Here is an 18,629-nt window from a genome sequence, read left to right on the forward strand (position 1 = left end):
TTCAGCATCTCGCCTAAGCCTGGAGCTGTTCACGGTCAGCTTTTCTACCAAAACCCTAAAAAAGAGGGAGTTAAAGTAAGCTAAAACAAAGTTATTGTTGAAAAAACGGTGGTGCCTTCTACGGTTATTTTTTTTTGCTTTATAAAAACGACGTGTCTATCCTGGAGTGAATGAAATAGTTTGTGTAATTTTATTTATTATAGCTCTGTTTTGTTGGCGAGGATTACACGGTTAGCATCAATAGAGAACGGTCAACTTATTTGCGTCTACCGTCTAAATGTTTATCATGCAAATTTCTGGCAAACAGTTAGGAGCGAGTTCAGAAGCATGATGATTTTTTTTTGGGGGGGGGGGGGTGGTGTAATCATTTCTAAGGATTTTCCAAATAGATCCGATCAATTGAAAAGTAGTGTCAAGGGTTCCTTTTCTTAAAAAGGCTCAGATTCTTTTTCCCATGCTTGAGGAAAGACGAAAAACATATTTCCCTCTCAAAAAAAATTATGTACAATTTTTATGTTTTTGTAACGAATTCTTTTTGTTGAAAAATTTGACCAATCATGAAATCATAACAACGAAGGTTAATTTTTTCCCACTGTTTTTAGGGAAAAGAATTGTGGATGTGCCTTTGTGTTGTGTTATCGGCGGCGCACTTAAAAAGGTCGGGAAAGAATCGGTTTGTACTCGGAAGACGCCTGTTAAAACATTTAACTATCTTGATAGTTTACAGAATAAAACGATGATCTTACATCGCAAATATTACGGATAGCTTATAATTCTTCTTTTATTTCGTGATCGCGTAGACAAAAGATGACGTGTGTCCATAAATGAACTATCTGCCCTGTAGATGTTAATCTGATAAAGTGCAAAGTTAAAAAGTATTGGTTTGCACACCTGAATGAAAAAAATAACGATTTTTTTTTTACACAGAGGCAAAGCCTTGTATTGTTCCTTGGAGAGTCCATCTCATGGTCCAACAAGTTAAAGGCACCATGCCGCAGATTAGCTCTCTTTTATCAATTTTTTTGCCGGCCTCCAAAGACCCGTTTCTACCAAAGCCGCGTTCAAAGTAAAGGCAACTAATATTTAAGGCAGAGCATTTGAAACGTTTCTATCTTATCACGGCTGAATATTCCAAAGAATTGATTTTAGAAGAACTCAATTCGAGAAAGTAAGGTGTTGAACTATCTTATCGTCTTGATAATGTAATTGTATACTTGTATAAGGAAGCATGGATCATAAAAAGAAAGACAATTTTTTATAATTAAAACTTGACCCACTCAGCCATAAGTGGCTGCGACGAATAACTCAGTTCGCATTAATTGCAAATCGATTCGCAGTGTCCACTTCTAAACGTGAAATATTGGTCATACGCGCAAATTTTTCCAAGTAAAAAATTCTTTAGCAGGTAAAAAAACTTGACTGAAATTCCCCAACTGAATTACATAAGGTAAATTGTCGCTGCAAATTTCTCTAACGTAGTGTTTAGTGACTTTTTACGCCTCACAGTTTCCGACATTTTTATGATTATAACACAAACAACTTCTGCCCAATGACAAGCATTAACGCACACGGTTGGTAAAATTACGGACTGTATGCAGAAAAACTTTATTAAAGTTGCCGAAACAACAAGATAGATACGGGTTACAAGTTTTAAAATTCATGAAGTTCTACCCTAACGGCATAGTTATCGTGGATCTGCAATTTCACTTTGGCCTCCAATTCCAGAACACATTATCCGAGCCGCATTAAAAAAAAATGATATCAAAAGCCTCCTGGTTAGAGCAATTTTCAATCGAATTTCGAAAAAAATTCGGTACCTAACTTTTCTTTGTGATTGGTTAAAAAAACTCGCGGAATCCTTTCAACTAATCAAATGGAAAAGTGTAAACATAGGCGATTTGGGCATTCGTGTTTCCCGCGCTTCAAGGAGTTTGCTTGTTTTCTCTTCGAGTTCTTATCGGCTAATGATGATGTAACCCTTTAAAGTGACCTGATTGGTCGCTGGGTTTCCTTTGGTTTTAGTTTTTCGACCTTCAATTGAAGACTGCTCCATTATCGCTCACCAATCGTTGATCAAACGAAAAGACCATTCTCACTTGAATGTGCAATGATGTAAATTAATTAATTGAGATAATCGATTTTAATCAAGAAACTGGAAGTCATCATGCAATGCAAACTGGACGAGTAAAAATTTGTTATAATCTATTAGAGAACTTGTAATTTTACACCTAGAGTCTATCCAAAACAAAATCTTAAATCTCAACTTTGAATGAATGTCGATATTTTTATGTGCTATCGTCGGTTTATCATCTGATCATGAAAATGGTTGCCTAAAAATTTGTGGTTTGAAATTAAGGTGAATCGTCTAAACCCTCTGTACACCCTCACTATCTTAAATTTGATTCATCTGACATAATTTTTAGATTTCTGATTTTTATCACAACTAGAAATTTTTTATCTATCAAGTTCGATTTCTAACCGGCTCTCTCTTCAGGAAAAGAGCACAAGCTCATTTCACGACTAGCAGCTAGTTAACGAGCTTCTTTGAGGCAAAGCAAATTCTAAATTTCGATATTTCGATACGGTGGACTACAGCTGTTATTGGAACATGGTAAGAGTAAAAAAATTAAAGTAAATCTAGCTTATTCTGTTTTCCATAAACACCATTGGATTTTAGCTCATGTATTTTAAAGAATGGATTATCTCAAGTGAAAAAATGATGGGACTTTTTTTCTTCTTGATTCTGTTTCGGTATTGCGTTACCTCGTGTTTAATTTCTAGCAATGCATTGTTCCTCTACATTAACGCAAGTGCTATGTACAGATTTCCTGCCATGTAAGCTAACCGATGATCATTAAAACAGCGCATGAAGTCTTTGCTTTGTTGTTGCACCTGAGACTGAACATTTCCCATCAGACAGAGCTGAATAACGTATACGCATGCGCCAGGTTTTGCCACGGAAACACGGATTTTGAGTCATTCGCATGGTTGATTTCCTATTCTGTTGCTTCGAGGCGTCGTTTTCCTTGCCGATTTTCTTTTACAGAACAACCTCCAAAAATTTGGTGCATCCCCTAAAAATTTTCAAAAATTAATTTTCTCCTTTAAACCTTTGGAAATAGGGAAGTGCCTTCGACGAAAACAGAGTTCCTCGGTTTTAAAGGTCAGCCCTTGTTATTTTCCGCTAATTTCGATAAATTTTAGACTGAGGACACTTGAGCCCGCGTTTTGACCGCATACCCGCTGACTTTGCATTTCATTATTCAGCTCTGTCGTCCCATCAGGCTTCAGCTTCGTTTTGAAAACAAATCACTTTACGTCCGTGAGTTTAAAAACCCATGCCCACAAGCAAGGGAGTTCTGACACAGGAAGAACTGGAACATGTATCTCTATTTTACGTTTTCCACTCTTCTGTTTTGATCCATGTTTCCATTTGAGTTCGTTTTCTGTTCCCAATATTCTGACCTTTGTTTCGTCTGGTATAAAAATGGGATCCCCCAGAACCAGTTTTCCAGACGGTGGCCACTTAAGTGCGATTGCGTAAACATGGCCTCCTCTCGATGTATACCTAATGAGTGGGAAATTAGCAGGATTAATTTTAATCTTAAAAATATCTGAATCCTAGCGTATTTTCTAGCCTTGTTAGCCGCACAAGGTTTGGGAACGGGTGGCAGATTCCAATTTGGCCAAGTCAGATCAGGAGCACCTTCGGCCTGAGTCTTTGTGAACATTCGCGACTGATATGTCCCATTAGCTTAAAGAGCAATTCTTTCCTTTAATCTGTTTCGTAGTCATTTACACATCCTCAGACACACAGAGGCAATTAATAAGGCAGTATTAAAAATACAACAACAGTATCGGTTCGTCGCGAAAGTCTAGTTGATTGAGAGTAGAGACCCGACAAAAATATACGAAAAACAAAAGACGGCGTTTACTTAAATAAAACCGTACTCGTTTTCAAACAAACAAACAAATAAACAGAATTTTCTGTTACCTACAGTCACGTCAAGGATTTCTTACCAAACATCGCCGTTAACTGAATCATTTTGAGCTCTCCATGGTTTGGTTTTGTAAATGGCGTCGCCATTCACTTTTAACCAATCTCCCATCTGAGCGAGACGCTCCTGAAAAATCGGCGCGATAGTACCATCCGAGGCTGGTCCAACATTCATGAGTAAGTTGCCGCCACAGCTGCCATGAAAAGATGTAAACTGATAAATTTTCTCTGTTTCGGGTTACAATTAAATGAAATAAATTATTTCTTTACAGGAAGGAAGAATCAACTGAAAAAATTTCTCTGCGCCCAACATTTGGTTTCACTTGGTTGGTACTTGCAATCGCACCCAACTAACATTGGGGAGTCGTGGTTTTTTCGTTTCGAATCCCGTAAAGTAAGAATTTTTCGAGGCTTCTTTTCTGCAGTTTCTTTCATTGCTTCTTACCTGCGGAGATAACCTCTCTACTTGTTTTTCTGTTTCTGTAAGTTCCAGAGGATGGTTGAGTAGTTGTTACTTTTCTTTTTGTTTGTTGTTATGTGTTTGGTCAGTTAATTCCGTTTGCTGATGTTCATGACACTTGATGAGAACGTCTTATGTCTGTCCTTGACGTCGTCGTTGTTACTGTTGCGATGAAGTATGAACGTTAACCACATTGTCAAGTATAGGCGCTAAAGATGTCGATCTGATAATTCATGCAAACTTTGTGTTCTATTTATTGAGCACAGATATGCAGTGTTCTGCGCCTCAGCACATCGGCCCTTGTGCCATAGGCTTTTACGTAATCTTGACAAAATCAGTTTATCGATAAAATTTGTTGAAAATATTTTCTGATAACGATGTCTACTTGTGAGCACCATCGTCTGCCTGCTTGTTGGTTTCAAATTGTCAAACTTATTAAGTTCGCAACCCCTTCTCATTATCCCTGGGAGCAAAACGATAACTAAACTTAAGAATTAATCTTGCCTTGCAAGAATGAAAAGTATGGAAGCTGGAAACACTTTAACTCTGATCTTAGTGCTTACTCAACCTAGTGTACTTAGAGTACGAAGGTAGAAATGGACAAAGTAGAAATGGAATTATTCATCTCACTAGACGAAAACTTCTGAAAGCAGACGGGATAAGTTTATTTTCTGCAGTCAGTTGAACATGTTAAACACATGCTCACCTGGGTGGAGCTCATATCACACCCTAATCTCCTCGCCTACCTGACAGTGGAGACCAGCTGTTTGATCAACTCTTCAATACTGAGGTAATCTTTGAGGTTTGCTTCCCGTCGAAATCCCCAGGAACGACGGTCTATTGTCATAGCATTCTCCCACTTCATCTTTTGGAGTTTGCCTGTAAACAGAGCGAACCCTTTCAATTTATTTCCTTATCCCAACTACCTCGCCTTCTTGATCTAAGAGTAACTTCCAATGATAAACACTTCAAGACTGAGTGCTACAGGCAGGATTCAGTCTCTAAATTTTATTCACTCTTGTTGTGACTTCAGTTGACACTGCGTTTTCTCTAAGACGGTAGGTATTGTCAAAGATGTTCCTATCATTTAATTTTTGTACCTTAGATTTACGTAGTTTTTCAAAAAAAGATTAAATGCACTACTTGGCTAGAGTTGATCATAGACCGTACTCAACAATACCGATATTTTGTGAGGGATACTTTCTGCTTCTGATGGAGTCTAATACATGTCTTTCGTGTTAACATCTTAGTATTGTCACTCTGTAAGTATACCTAAGACATTCCAGTTTTCTGTACTCACCAGGGTTATACCTGTCCAACCCAGTGTACACTCCCCCATGACGACATCGGCAACCACGCCCCCACCTGTCATTTACCACAACGGTGTCTCTAACTGGACTAAAAACAGAATAAAATGTGGATAGTATGCTTAAGCGTGTATATTTTAATCCACGCCAGAGCTTAAGGTTTGACTACAATGTTTTGTTGTACATCCTCCTCAATTAGCAACGATGTTCCTTTTACGAAATTCCAATGTCACCACTTCTTTTCTTTTTCCACCAAGAACTCCGACGGCAATCCGCTGATCAGCGATTTGTTTCTTTCTTTTTCAAGTCAGAGAGCGAGAGACTGAAAGAGCTAGCAAGTGACCTTTGAAGCGAGTCGAACCTAGCCTTTTGATAGCCAACTCTTGCTGTTATAATTCAACGATGTAAATTTTTAGTGAGGATTTTTACTTTAATCAAATTGACGATGATATGTTTTCATAACCCTGTTGTTTCAAATAAGATGATCTATTTCAGTGATGAATTGAAACGACCATGATCTGAAGTTCATATTCCAGCACTTCTGACCCATGCTGATTTTTAACTCGGATGCTTCAATAATCAGCTTTATGGAAGGCTCATGGTAGTTAACAACTATTCACCGAAGTGCAGGTGTCTAGTGGGTTGCGAGGTCACGGTAAATATCTCGGGTTCGCTAGCCACCGACGCTGAGGTGAATATCAAAACATCAAAGCATCAAATCAGCGAGATAATATAGCACAAAAAGATAATTTCATTTCATTTCTTCCAGCAATGATTACAATGTCTTCGGGCGCAAATCCTACGCGGGTTGCTCGGAGGTGAATTACAAAAGATACTCGGAGTTTGAGTAGCCAATCAGAACGCTCTTTCAACGCTTCCACTGTTTTAGTATGTACGAATTAAGGCTCTTTTCAGCTTCACCGTAACTGTCACAGTTAAGTACTCACCTTTCATTCAACAGCCACGTTAGAAACTCTTCACTTCTCCAATATGACGCATTTGCTGCTGAATCCCCATCTGTCCATAGGTATTCAGGTTTGTATGTATTAATAAGGTCGTACAACTGAGGTTTTAAAACAGCCTGATAAAACACCGAGAAATTCCTAATTAATAAATATCATCTAATAATTACCAACACAGTCCCAGTTGGCTTGTTAGCTCAGTTGGTGGAGCACTGCACAGGTATCGCGGAATTCATGGGTTCAAATCCTGCACGGGCCTGAAATTTTTTTCAGACCCTATTTCCACTACTACAGGGTTCAATCACTGCGACACTCGCTTTCATACATTTCGTGAAACCGTAGTCCGCATATATGATTTTCGTGTATTCAAATTCAATTATACACATGGTCTAAGTCAAGCCTAGGCAAATAACTATACTTTGGTATACCACAAAAGAGCAAGCGAGGAAGAAACTTTTTCAAAACTCCATCATTTTAAAGCGTTTTCGTCTTTTTTTCAAGACTTTATGATGCTGTAGAGCTCGGAAAATTGCGTTCTACTGCCTTTATGACCGGGCTCTAGAGGCTGAAAAAACATCCGCTTAGAAACTGAATTGACCAATCAGACGATGTGTACCACGCTCATTATGTTATTAATAAACCAGTAAATAGTGAATACTCAGATAGTCAAGCCGAAGGGCCTCTTGGTAAGGCAACCGGGAGAAGCTGTTGTTATAACAATTCGTCTATATTGCTCATCTGAAGGGCTTAACTTGTCCGTGGTATTTATGAGTTTCAAAGTAAAAGGGTTATTAGATCTACTTATGGGAGCGAGCAACTCACACAGTTTTTTTATGTAGTAAATCTAGAGAGGTCACATACCTGAACATATTCATCTGTTTTGAAGTCATTAGCTTTGTCTTTTAAGAAGCGAGGATTGAACCACTCAAGTAGCGAATAGTACAAACCAAACTTTATATGCGGGTCATTCAGATTACGAAAAGCTCTTGCAAGTTCATCTAAAAACAAAAATTTCAAATCAACCCAAAAAGGAGAAACCTTACTGAGAAACGTTACTGAGAAACGTTACATCTGTGAAGGCCTTTAACTGAAGTCCTGAAACTTGCCATGAACGAATGATCGAGTGACAGTTAGAATTTAGAATTTGATAATAGCTTGTCAGATATAGTTAGCATTTATATTTGTAAATAAGTGCTGAAAAACCTTTTTTGGGGAGTATTTATAATTAAAGTTTAAAGTTTAAAGGACACGCTTATAAATGGTTCACGCGTTCAGTATGTCAAAGTCAATCCACTGCCGGGTCAAGAGCAATTATATTCACCCTAAGTGATGTGTGTTATATGTCACTGTAACGGAACTGGTCTCGCACTCAACATGAGGCTTGGTAGCTCAGTTGGTGGTGTTCGAAGGATTTGTTCAAATACCACTCCTTTTCCCGCCCTTTTATGGTTTTGCGGCTGAAGATCTCGGTCTTCGGTACTTACCTGTAGTTGCCATCTCGCTTTTGTTATCTTTTGAGCTGGAAATAAATCATTTTATTTGACGACTTATTCCTGGTTATTCAACCCAAGAACAAGTAGTGGCACTCACCTACTATATGGCAGACACGGATTCGATTCACGTCGAAGCCTGAAAATGTTCGAGCTTCCCCGGTTTAATTTCACTAACAGCAACTTACGCGCGAGGATTGTTTCTTTGGATGAGTATTATTCGCAGGTCAAAAATTACGATTGGTTTCGTTTGATTGTGTTTACATGTAAACTGAAAATCAGAAAGTATTTAAGGAATTCATATTTAGTTTTCAATTCTCACCAACAATGTTTCTATGAGGTCCAACATCAACTGAATTCCAGTTCCAAGCCGTGCTCGAATTCCAATTTGTGAAACCTTCGTGGTGTTTGCTGGTGAACACAAAATACCTGGAACAATAGCAATGATATGTAATGGCTAATTTGACCACCATCCAATTGTTTCAATCAAATTCGAAGGAGAGGAGTGCAAATCAGAACAATGGAGAAAAAAAAAAGGCAAGACCGGCTGAGAATACCTAAGAACTTACCCTTACTGGCAAATTTGCTAGACGAACGTTAAGGTAAACACCAGATAAAGATTATTAGCCTTTGTTCAACAGTTCAAAGTTAAATATCATTACAGCCATCATTTGAAATCTATTGACGAGCAATCTTTTAATTCCATTTGCCCTTCCCTGATTGCAACCCACGGTATATGAGAGGGCGCGTTGGTGCCATGTGCAGATTTTAACTGCCTTCCTCTGGGGTCAAAGTCCTAGTTCAAGCAACGTAGAAGGAAATGGACGATATAGATCATTTTGCTGATGACGAAGTACTCAGAGCAAAATTCTTACCTTGCCCCTGATCGGGCCACCAGTTTCGCCCATTGATTGGCATCAAAGAATTCTGCTTTGAACATCGGGGCAAACTGGTTGTAGCTGAATCCCGGAGGATAATTCTTCTCAACAAAATCCACATACTTTTTCTTTTTTAACGCCTTCCAGTTGTACCAGAACCATTCATTATCGAAGCTTGGAACCGAATACAAACCCCAGTGGACAAATATTCCGAATTTAGCATCGTCATACCAAGAAGGAATTTTCCTTCTATCTAGAGATTTCCAAGAAGGAGAAAATTTCACCGTGTTAGTGTCTTTATCTTTGACTGTTTTTTGTCTTTTTTGAACAGTTGAAGTTTCCTCTTTATGCTCAATTACTTTTTTGCGTTTGTGATGGTGCTTTTCATCTTTGTGAGGATGCAGGTGACTTTCAGATGCTGGAGGGCCAACGAGGCTTTTCCTGATGGCTTTATATTCCTTAGAGCTTTTGTGAAAATAACCCTTTCTTCTTTGTTTCTTGGATTCCTTGTTCGCTTTCTGGGGAGGCAATTCCTTTCTTTTTATAACCTTAGTCGCATGATGATCAGTCTTATGTGATATTTTAGCAACTGAATGGTCGTGTTTCCTATTAGTATTTTTTCGAATAGCAACGACCTTCGCGACAGGTGTCAGCTCCAGGCTTTTTCGCGATTTAATATGCCTCTCTCTTTTTATTTTAGACCCAACTGTTTTCCGTTTCTCATGAGACGAATGAGAATGAACTCTTTCCACATCGAAGCCCTCAATCTTTACAGCTTTGGGCGGGAGTATTGCAATAAAATCCCTTTTGTAAGATTTCTGGGACTTCTTAGATTTTTCACGTCTCAGACCATCCTTTCCTTCCCTGTGATCATTGAAATTGTGTTTGCGTTTAATTCCTCTGTAATGTGATGCTCTTCCTCTGTGACTCCTATGTGTTAAAGAACGTGGGAATGAATGAGCGACTAATCTTTCAGAGTGAGAATTTTCCCTCCTTTGAGCTCGAAGACTATGTTGCGTTCTTGCGATTTTATTTCTTCGGCTGCCGGTTCGACCATCGGTATGACCGGACTTCTTTCCTCTTGTTGTTGATTTCCGTTTCCTTGATTTATAATTATAAGAAAAGGGGTGGTCAAAAATAAAGTTTTCCTTTCCATTCACTTCCTTGACACTGTAGTAGACGGGCAAGTGAAACTTTTGTGACAACCGGTGCTTCGAATGATTTCGTTGATTCGAGCGACGAAGCGTTTGTCTTCTAGATAATGTCCGTTTCCTGGGTTTTGTTTGACTCAGGTGCAGATGAATTGATTTTTTACCACTGTGTTCCTCGTGATTATCATTTCGCATACGCGGCTTTTGTTTTGGTTTTGTGCTCGATATGCTGGGTTTCAACCTGTTGTGATGGTTACCAGATTGTTTTTTGTCAGTGTGACTGAATGTGAACTCCTCCCTGTTTATTTTTGTTCCAAGTTCTGGATCGCGCGCGTGATGTTTCTTCAAATAATCAAGGACGTACTTTTTGAGTTGTTCCCGATCGAAAAGGATGTTTCCAAGGTTCACAGCGTTGTCATTGTCTTTCGCTTGTTCGGCTTTCGGTGTTTTCTTTGTGCGGTGGAAGTCGATTCGTTCATCGTGCTTATTTCGTCTCTCGCTGTGCAATTTGTGCGTTCCTCTTGGATCAGCCGATGACCAGACTATTCCAACTGCTGCCGTTAAAAAGCAGAGCGAGATTAGGAAACCTCCAAACATCTCTAGTGAGATTACATCGGAAAAGTGTGACTTTGTCTTTGAATTATTAATCAATAATTTGCGAAGACCTGTTTCATTCCGCTATACTTGATTAAACTATGGCACTAGAGCGTTTAGCATTGCACAGGCTGAACAGTGTTCTTTTTAAGTCTTATGTTGTCGGGGGTTGGACACAGGCTTAGCTTAAATCCGCAGTGAAAATACATAGGGAGGCCACTCGATGAGGCGAAATAAACTGACAGTGAGAAATCTGAGTTTGCCAGTTCAGTTCGAAAGACGATTCGTCAGTTATCTTTCACTTTTACAGCATTATATGTGTGTACGTGTGTAATTTCATGTTTTGAATGGAATGTAGTGCAAACTGAAGTATGTGCTAGAAGCGCCTTCAGTCTTAACCTGGAGCCCACATTACTTGTGACCATCGGGTTTTGCCCTCGCAAGAAACTGGGTCTAGCTTGTTAAAAATTCAACATGGCTGCCAATCAAAAGAACACAAGTGTGAACCGTGACTGAAACACAGATTTCATTAAATTTATTAATTTGTTATTTATGACTTCCAAACGTTCTCCGCCAGATTTTGATTCTCTTCCTGACGGTTACAATTCTAAAAAATGCTGTATAGCGAACTCAAGCGAAGAAAACTCTTGGAATTCAAAAGGGGACGATTTTGGTGAGTTTCTGCTCTTGTCAACACTTGATTACCATAGTTAATACAAATTTGGGAATTGGTTGAGTCAGTGCTTCTTTGAGATAGTCGGGTTTCTTTATTCGTGACTCGCATGCATGTAAAAATAAGGAAGCAACAAGCTGAGAAGAAACATTCTTAAATAACAATCTACAGTACATGAACATATTTTAAGTTCATGCAGTTTGTTGTTGCGATCCTTGTTATTTTTATTATTGTTGATGTAGTTCTAGACTTAACACCGCTTTTACTTCTGTGTTAGTGGTTTTTATGCCTTTTTATCACTTTGTTTTCGTCTATATTGACCAAAAGTTAAACCAGGGATATTTTTTTAGGCCATCCTCTTTTTTTTCTCTGTTTAGTATCGGCCGACCGAACCAAATTTTTGGCATTTTCAGAAAAAAAAGTCACGTGAAAGTAATTTTAAACCATTTTCCCCTGAAAATAATTCTTTTAATATGAGAAATGAGCACAGTAACAGTGTAGAGAAAAACAGGAACAAAATCAGGAATATTTTCTACAGTAAATATTAATTTTCTTTAAACGATGCTGGGGTACCAGGCCTCCTATTCACAGACCTTTTGTGATTTTTTTTAGGTATTTTTTATTTCAAATCCTACCGATAGACCCAATATCAGAAAACCCATTTGGTGCTTAACCAAGGGAAAAAAAAATGGGGGATGGCCTTACCTCAGTGAGGTAGTGTCTTTTCATTGAGTTTTAATTTCAAGTCAGGGGAAGGGACCGGGGAGAGATGGGGAGAAGTCCCTTGACTCAGATTGTGTATTTATGTGCTGCTATATCTGGGTCCAGCTTCCTTAACTGAGATCCTGGTTCCTACTCCTTTATTTATAATATTTGGAAGGGGGGGAGGGGTCAGAATGGTACCGTAACTCTGCTTGTGTATTTATGTGCTGCTATATCTGGGTCCAGCTTCCTTAACTGAGATCCTGGTTCCTACTCCTTTATTTATAATATTTGGAAGGAGGAGAGGGATCAGAATGGTACCGTAACTCTGCTTGTGTATTTATGTGCTGCTATATCTGGGTCCAGCTTCCTTAACTGAGATCCTGGTTCCTACTCCTTTATTTATAGTATTTGGAAGGGGGGGAGGGGTCAGAATGGTACCGTAACTCTGCTTGTGTATTTATGTGCTGCTATATCTGGGTCCAGCTTCCTTAACTGAGATCCTGGTTCCTACTCCTTTATTTATAATATTTGGAAGGGGGGAGGGGTCAGAATGGTACCTTGACTCCACTTGTGTATTTATGTGCTGCTATATCTGGGTCCAGCTTCCTCAACTGAGATCCTGGTTCCTACTCCTTTATTTATAATATTTGGAAGGGGGGGAGGGGTCAGAATGGTACCTTGACTCTGCTTGTGTATTTATGTGCTGCTATATCTGGGTCCAGCTTTGTAATGAGAAACCTGGTTCTCACTTCTTTATTTAGAATTTGAAGTTCCAAGTGACACAGAAGCAGCGGTATTGTATCTGAAGGCTCTTGTCCCATTGGACAAGTTTGAAGGAAAAATTCCTGTGATAATTTTGAAACATCAGATCTATTGTGTAGTGAAAGATCGCACACTGGTTGATAGACAGTTGGTAAGTGAAGTATAATGTCACAGAATCTGTCAAGTGTCCATAACTGTATGTTGTTGTTTATTTCATCCCTGCACACAATTTAGAATTTTCAATACAAATGGCAATGTGCCATAAAAGGTAAGGTAAAGTCTGTGTACAAGCCCGTGGCCGATCAGTGTCCGGTGCTTAACTCCGGTTTCCATAGCATGAAGCGACTAGGAGTATTTCTTCTCCCCCTGGATGGGATGCCAGTCCATCACAGGGTTACCCCCCAGCATTAATTGCCAGTGCCCATTTAAACACCTGGGTGGAGAGAGGTACTGTGCGAGTAAAGTATCTTACCTAAAAACACAGCACAATGTCTCTGGCCGGGGCTTCAACCCGGACCACTTGATCTGGAGTCGAGCGCACCGACCATGAGGCCACCGCACCTCCCACTGGCAATGTGCCATAGCTTCATGTAAATATTGATTTTGAAAGGAATGAGTATTAGTATGCTTGCTGATAGCTGCTGTTTAGTAAACTATTACAAATTATTGCAGAATTTTAACTGAATCAATTTTGATCTCTAAAATATTACCCCTCTCAATGCATTTTTAGGCATTACATTCGATCTTTTATCTTAAAAATGGCCAATAGATGTACTATAGATGTATGAAATACTTACAGAAGAAATGCATAGGGATAATTCATGAAAATGAATCACTCACTTGTACCTTAATTTTTGCACTTACACTTTTAACTCTTAACTCCCATGAGTGACCAAGATTGAATCTCCTCAAGATTGAAATCATGCAGACAAGGGATTAGAATAAAGAAAAATATCAATTAGGAGAATATTAGCTGATCCAATAGCAAATTCTCCAAAGTAACAGCACAAGAATTAATTTTTATGGTATACAGTAAAATCTTATTAGACGTTTTGTTGTGTAGTATCACTGAGTATTTTTATGAGTTGTGTCATATTTTGATGAGCCCATAGGGCGAGTCAAAATACAAATAATGAGTATAAAAATACTCAGCGATACTACACAACAAAACGTCTCATAAGTTATTTATTGTCCAACACACCAAACTGTTATTTCAGTGCTGGCGAACTTCATGGATATTTATTTACGGGGAGTGCATGACAGAAATATGTGAAGCAGAACGGAATTGGCGTGTTGTCATGTTGCTGTTTCTATTTTCTTCAATAAATGAAGAAATTTCCTGGTTGTCTAGCTGTTTTTCTTAGTTCGATTCATCTAACAAAGGTGGATCTATGTTTGCCAGCCATTCCAACTCTTTGCCATTGGAAATAATTATGATTCAAATTGTCTGTCATTTTTTTTTGTAACTACAATCCAATTCTTCGCTTGCGTGGTGTGAGAAAACCTGTTTAACCGGTACTCTAGAGTACAAATATCGCGCAGTATTTGTAGAGTACAAATACTGCGCGATATTTGTACTCACCTAAGGCGTTATTTGTACTCTAGGAAGTGCAGTTGGATAATAAGGAGTATTACTAATGAGATATCTTGAGAGTGAAAGGGTTACATTGACTTTTCTGAAACTTGTTTTCTGTCTCCTTCAGCACAGGCTCCTTCAAACACTGTATATATAACATTTAATTAAAAATTGTTTTCAGAATAATCTTTGGGAGGAGAACAAAATCCGCCTTTTCAAACTGACATCTGGTTCAGATGAGTTTGGTGTTGTAATTACTGATGACTATGTTTCCCACATCAAATCCAGAGTAACTGATACAAGCATTCTTCCAACTATTGGTTAGTGTTTGTCCTTTGATATAATTATAGCACTGTGTGCAATATTTTAATGCTCCTTTTAAGAAGCATTCTAATAGTTTTGTAGTTTTAACATTTGTAGTTTTGTAGTTTTAACATCATAAATAGCGCTCTCTACTGCGAGGATCGTGCATCATGCGTATCTATAACCGCAGTTCAAAATAATTATATGAACTTCATATATTCATCATACCAGTTTTAACATTAGTAATGTTGTGTACATGATTGTATAAATGTTTTCCAGGTAATGGTTTTAGACCAAGACATACATGTAAAGCCCTGTTAGTGCCAGAGCTTGGCCTCTAACACTTTGTGAGTTTAATACAGTCATGCAAATTTTTGGTTAAATGTGAATGCTATACTACTATGTAGTTAACTTCCATTGTCTAGAAGCCCAGAATAGCTTTGGGCACACACCACAAGACTTGTTAAGTAAATACTAAATTGTCCACAGACACATTTAAGGGCTAAAAAGATATTACACATTTAGTTTCTGGGTATTATTTTCTTGGTAATAAATAATAACTTGTTTGAAGACCCCTTGTTCCTGACTGATGAGCAACAAACTCAGCCACGTCCATGTTGAGAGTCAGAAGCTAAATTTGTTAGCATTGGAATTTGAACACTGAACCTTCATTCAGTAAACTCATCGTAAACTGAACCCACTGTAATTTGCCTTTCCCTGAATGTGAGATTTTATAACTCAGCTAGTAGAGGCACCCAACCAGTGTCTGGGTGGTACTGGTTGCAATCTTGTTGAATCCTGAATTTTGCTCAACAGGTTTGGTGATATGAAACCATCAATGTTGAATCTTTTGCTTTCATTTAAACAATGTTGTAGACAAGTTTGCCAATGATGTGCTCCCGAATCATGCTGATGTCAGCATAAGTAAAATTGACATTACTGGCAAGTTCAAACTTTCTGAGGAGCAGATAACGTATGTAACATGAAACTTATTGATAAAGATATAATTACATTGATGTGATTGTTGTGTACAGGTAGATTTGCCCTCTAAAATACATTCTCTAAGTACATAGTATAATGCCATTCAAATGTTTTTGTTGATGATTTTCTGTTTGGCAACCTTTTCATTGAGGTATTTATTGCTAAAAAATGTGCCATAGCTGAATAATATATAAAGTGTACAGTCTTGTAGTAAAAGTTAGGTTTAATAACTTTATTAATAAAGGGTTTTGCCCTCTGGGAGTACTTTCAATTGCCTTTTTATCAAACCTTTGTTTGGTTTTGTTTTTATGTTCTTAATTGCTTTATTTGGTATTAAATCTCGTGCTCTATTTCAGAAGTTTGTTTTACATGTATTTCATGTGGTCTTTGGTTCAATTCGTAGACAACTGGTCAACATTGGTGTCCTTACAACCAGAGATGTAGGAAGCTGGTGGTTATCCATTCCTGGTGCAGGAATATTTATGAAGAACTTCTCTAATGGTAAAGGAAAGAAAGTTTTCCCTATTTTAAAGTAAATTAGCATGGGAGGTGTGTGTTATTTGCAACTTAATTACCCCATTTTAAGTGTCTGCTGGAGCAGTTTTGAATATGCTTTCAATGCAGAACAATTTAGCATTACCTCCCAAGAGACAGCTAAGAAACTAACCCAGTGAGGGTTTTGTCAGTCAGGTGAGGTTTTTTACAAACTAAACTTAATTGATGATGAGTGTTAGGTTTTGTGGTGGGTGAACATTTTAAATTGAAAGCTTAGACTGTTGGGTAATGGAGAATTTGGCTGAATTTCATCAGCTTTAGAATCACTACTTGACAGTAATTTTCTCAACAGCCAAATTTCTGTGTAGCCAAATTGGGTCAAGTCTACATGTGAATGATTTTTTGTTATTGCTAATATTATATTCATTATTGTTTTTATTAATCTTGCTTTTGTCCAGTTAGTATTGATATTATTTAGCATAACTTTAAACTTGGTGTAAGGCTGATTATTGTTAAATATGCTGTTGCTACAAATTAATGTTGATTTTTTTTTAAGGAAGAAAGGCTCTTATTCAAATGTTCAAAAAGAGGAAATATCAGGAGATTCTCGAGAAGGTACAATAATTATGTTAAGATGCTAGAATGATTTTTTTCACTTCCTTTTTAAATTCCTTCCAACACTACAATTTTAACTTTAATTAAAAAAAAAAAAGGATAAAATCAGGAAAAGGCCTATACTGTGTTCTGCTTCATTGCAAAACTACAAAACATGCAGAAAGCGGTTAGAACATGAAAGACCTTAAAAGAAAACCTGAAAGATATTCAGTTCAGGAACAATCAAAAGTCCAACTTGCTGTAACCTACAGTCCCACTTTACCATTAAAAAGCATGCATTTTGCACTCCTTCAGAGTGCACATGTTATGACAAACCTTAATTATGCACAGCATTCCATATGAGAAAATTCTTTGTGCAACAAAATAGTCATGTAATTAGTTCACGGCTGTAAGTGATGCAGTTAAATGCTTAGCTGACTAATTTGTTCCTCAAAATTAGAAGCATCAGTGAGTCACAAATGAAAACAATTGTGTTCCAATTGCCATTTTATTTGCATGGTATTTTTCTCCAGGATATGCATGCTTACTTTACTAGAATAGGTGTTAAAAGAATAATAATCCTCTCAACAAAATGCAGAAAAAAAAAACCAAACAAACATACTAGCAAACGAAAAATATAGTAGAGGGAGGACGCACACTGCAAAATGATAAAGACATGAACATTATTTTCAATGAATCTTTGAGACCATATGATGACATCAAATTTTGTGCACTGGTAAATTTGTTTTGCCAAGCTATTATAGTAATTTCAAAGAACTATTGGTTACATAAATGGTTGGGTCGGTTTATTAAATATATTATTACTGTTTGTCATTGGTATAATTTCAAAGCTGAGCAAAGAGTTTCCAGCATTCTAATTGGTCGAGCGGTTCCTTATATGACGCTATATAAACCGCTCCACGCTGTTTACATAAAATTTGAAAATAAAATGTTAATAAATGTTACTAAAATATTATGATTTAAGAAATTTCTGTGTTGTTCAGCTCTGAAATGATACTAAAACAATTATTCGCCTCAGGTTCGGTGAATATTGTCGAATAATCCCCTCGACTTCGTCTCGGGGGTTATTCGACGATATTCACCGAACCTGAGGCGAATAATTGTTAATTACAACTTGATGAGGGCAAGCGTGGCCAGGGATTTCCTTTGTCATGAACTCACCCTGTGGACTTGAGAAAGTTGGAAATGATGTGCAGTTGAAGGTACATGCATGTCCTTGGGTTCACTCTGTTTTGCTTTTGGTCTTAAACAGGATCTCCTCAGCCGTAAATTTGATACACATTCTAAGCTTGGAATAAGATACCATGTCTATGATATTATCGGTGCTGACATTGTCAAAAGGTAACCGCTTGCGTAGTTTTTTCTCCTTCTTTCACTGTAAATAACAGTTTTACATCAAGCCAAGATGCACTAACTCCAAATATGTGGCTTAAGGTAAAAAAGAGGGCTGCTTTTTTCAACTGCTGTTTCTCGCTTACAGGCGCGTAGCGTGGTCATTTTTTCAAGTACGCACAAGTACCTATGATCTAGAAACCTAAGTAAACTGAGCGAAAAATACTGCGTTCTTTATTTCTTATTCGAAATAGTTGTGTGAATACAAGCAAAGAACAAAGCGTCTTTCCCTAATTTTGAGCAAACTAATGGCGCAAACCCAACATTGTTTTCAAAATTTTCTGGTCA

General features: G+C 37.8%; 2 protein-coding genes across 4 annotated transcripts in view; one reads left to right on the plus strand and one right to left on the minus strand.

The window, feature by feature from the left end:
- Positions 1–1,586: 1,586 nt before the first annotated feature.
- Positions 1,587–10,865, minus strand: LOC111345779 (uncharacterized). Of its 2 annotated transcripts, none has more exons than XM_022953056.2 (8): positions 9,092–10,865; positions 8,539–8,645; positions 7,588–7,724; positions 6,712–6,845; positions 5,758–5,855; positions 5,204–5,336; positions 4,021–4,191; positions 1,587–3,568 (listed from the first exon to the last, which is right to left on the minus strand). In XM_022953056.2, exons 1-8 carry the CDS (start codon positions 10,840–10,842, stop codon positions 3,310–3,312), a joined length of 2,790 nt encoding a protein of 929 aa, XP_022808791.2. In that variant the 5' UTR covers positions 10,843–10,865; the 3' UTR covers positions 1,587–3,309. The 2 variants fall into 2 exon arrangements, 1 of the variants encoding a protein (XP_022808791.2); XR_015992852.1 differs by lacking the exon at positions 1,587–3,568 and adding an exon at positions 4,443–4,619 and having other exon boundaries at positions 4,088–4,191.
- Positions 10,866–11,310: 445 nt separating this feature from the next.
- LOC148721625 (winged helix repair factor 1-like) overlaps positions 11,311–18,629 on the plus strand; it is a 7,966-nt gene continuing 647 nt past the window's right edge. The window contains exons 1-7 of one of the 2 annotated variants that reach the window (XM_088737219.1): positions 11,311–11,512; positions 12,979–13,130; positions 14,737–14,875; positions 15,735–15,831; positions 16,243–16,340; positions 16,895–16,949; positions 18,202–18,290. In XM_088737219.1, the coding sequence (XP_088593345.1) occupies positions 11,392–11,512; positions 12,979–13,130; positions 14,737–14,875; positions 15,735–15,831; positions 16,243–16,340; positions 16,895–16,949; positions 18,202–18,247 (708 nt within the window). In that variant the 5' untranslated portion in view covers positions 11,311–11,391 and the 3' untranslated portion in view covers positions 18,248–18,290. Of the gene's footprint in view, positions 11,513–12,978; positions 13,131–14,736; positions 14,876–15,734; positions 15,832–16,242; positions 16,341–16,890; positions 16,950–18,201; positions 18,291–18,629 lie in introns of both variants that reach the window. The other variant, XM_088737218.1, reaches the window with a different exon arrangement.

This window comes from Stylophora pistillata, chromosome 10 (assembly GCF_964205215.1).
Source record: "Stylophora pistillata chromosome 10, jaStyPist1.2, whole genome shotgun sequence".
In the NCBI taxonomy this organism is placed as follows: Eukaryota; Metazoa; Cnidaria; class Anthozoa; order Scleractinia; family Pocilloporidae; genus Stylophora; species Stylophora pistillata.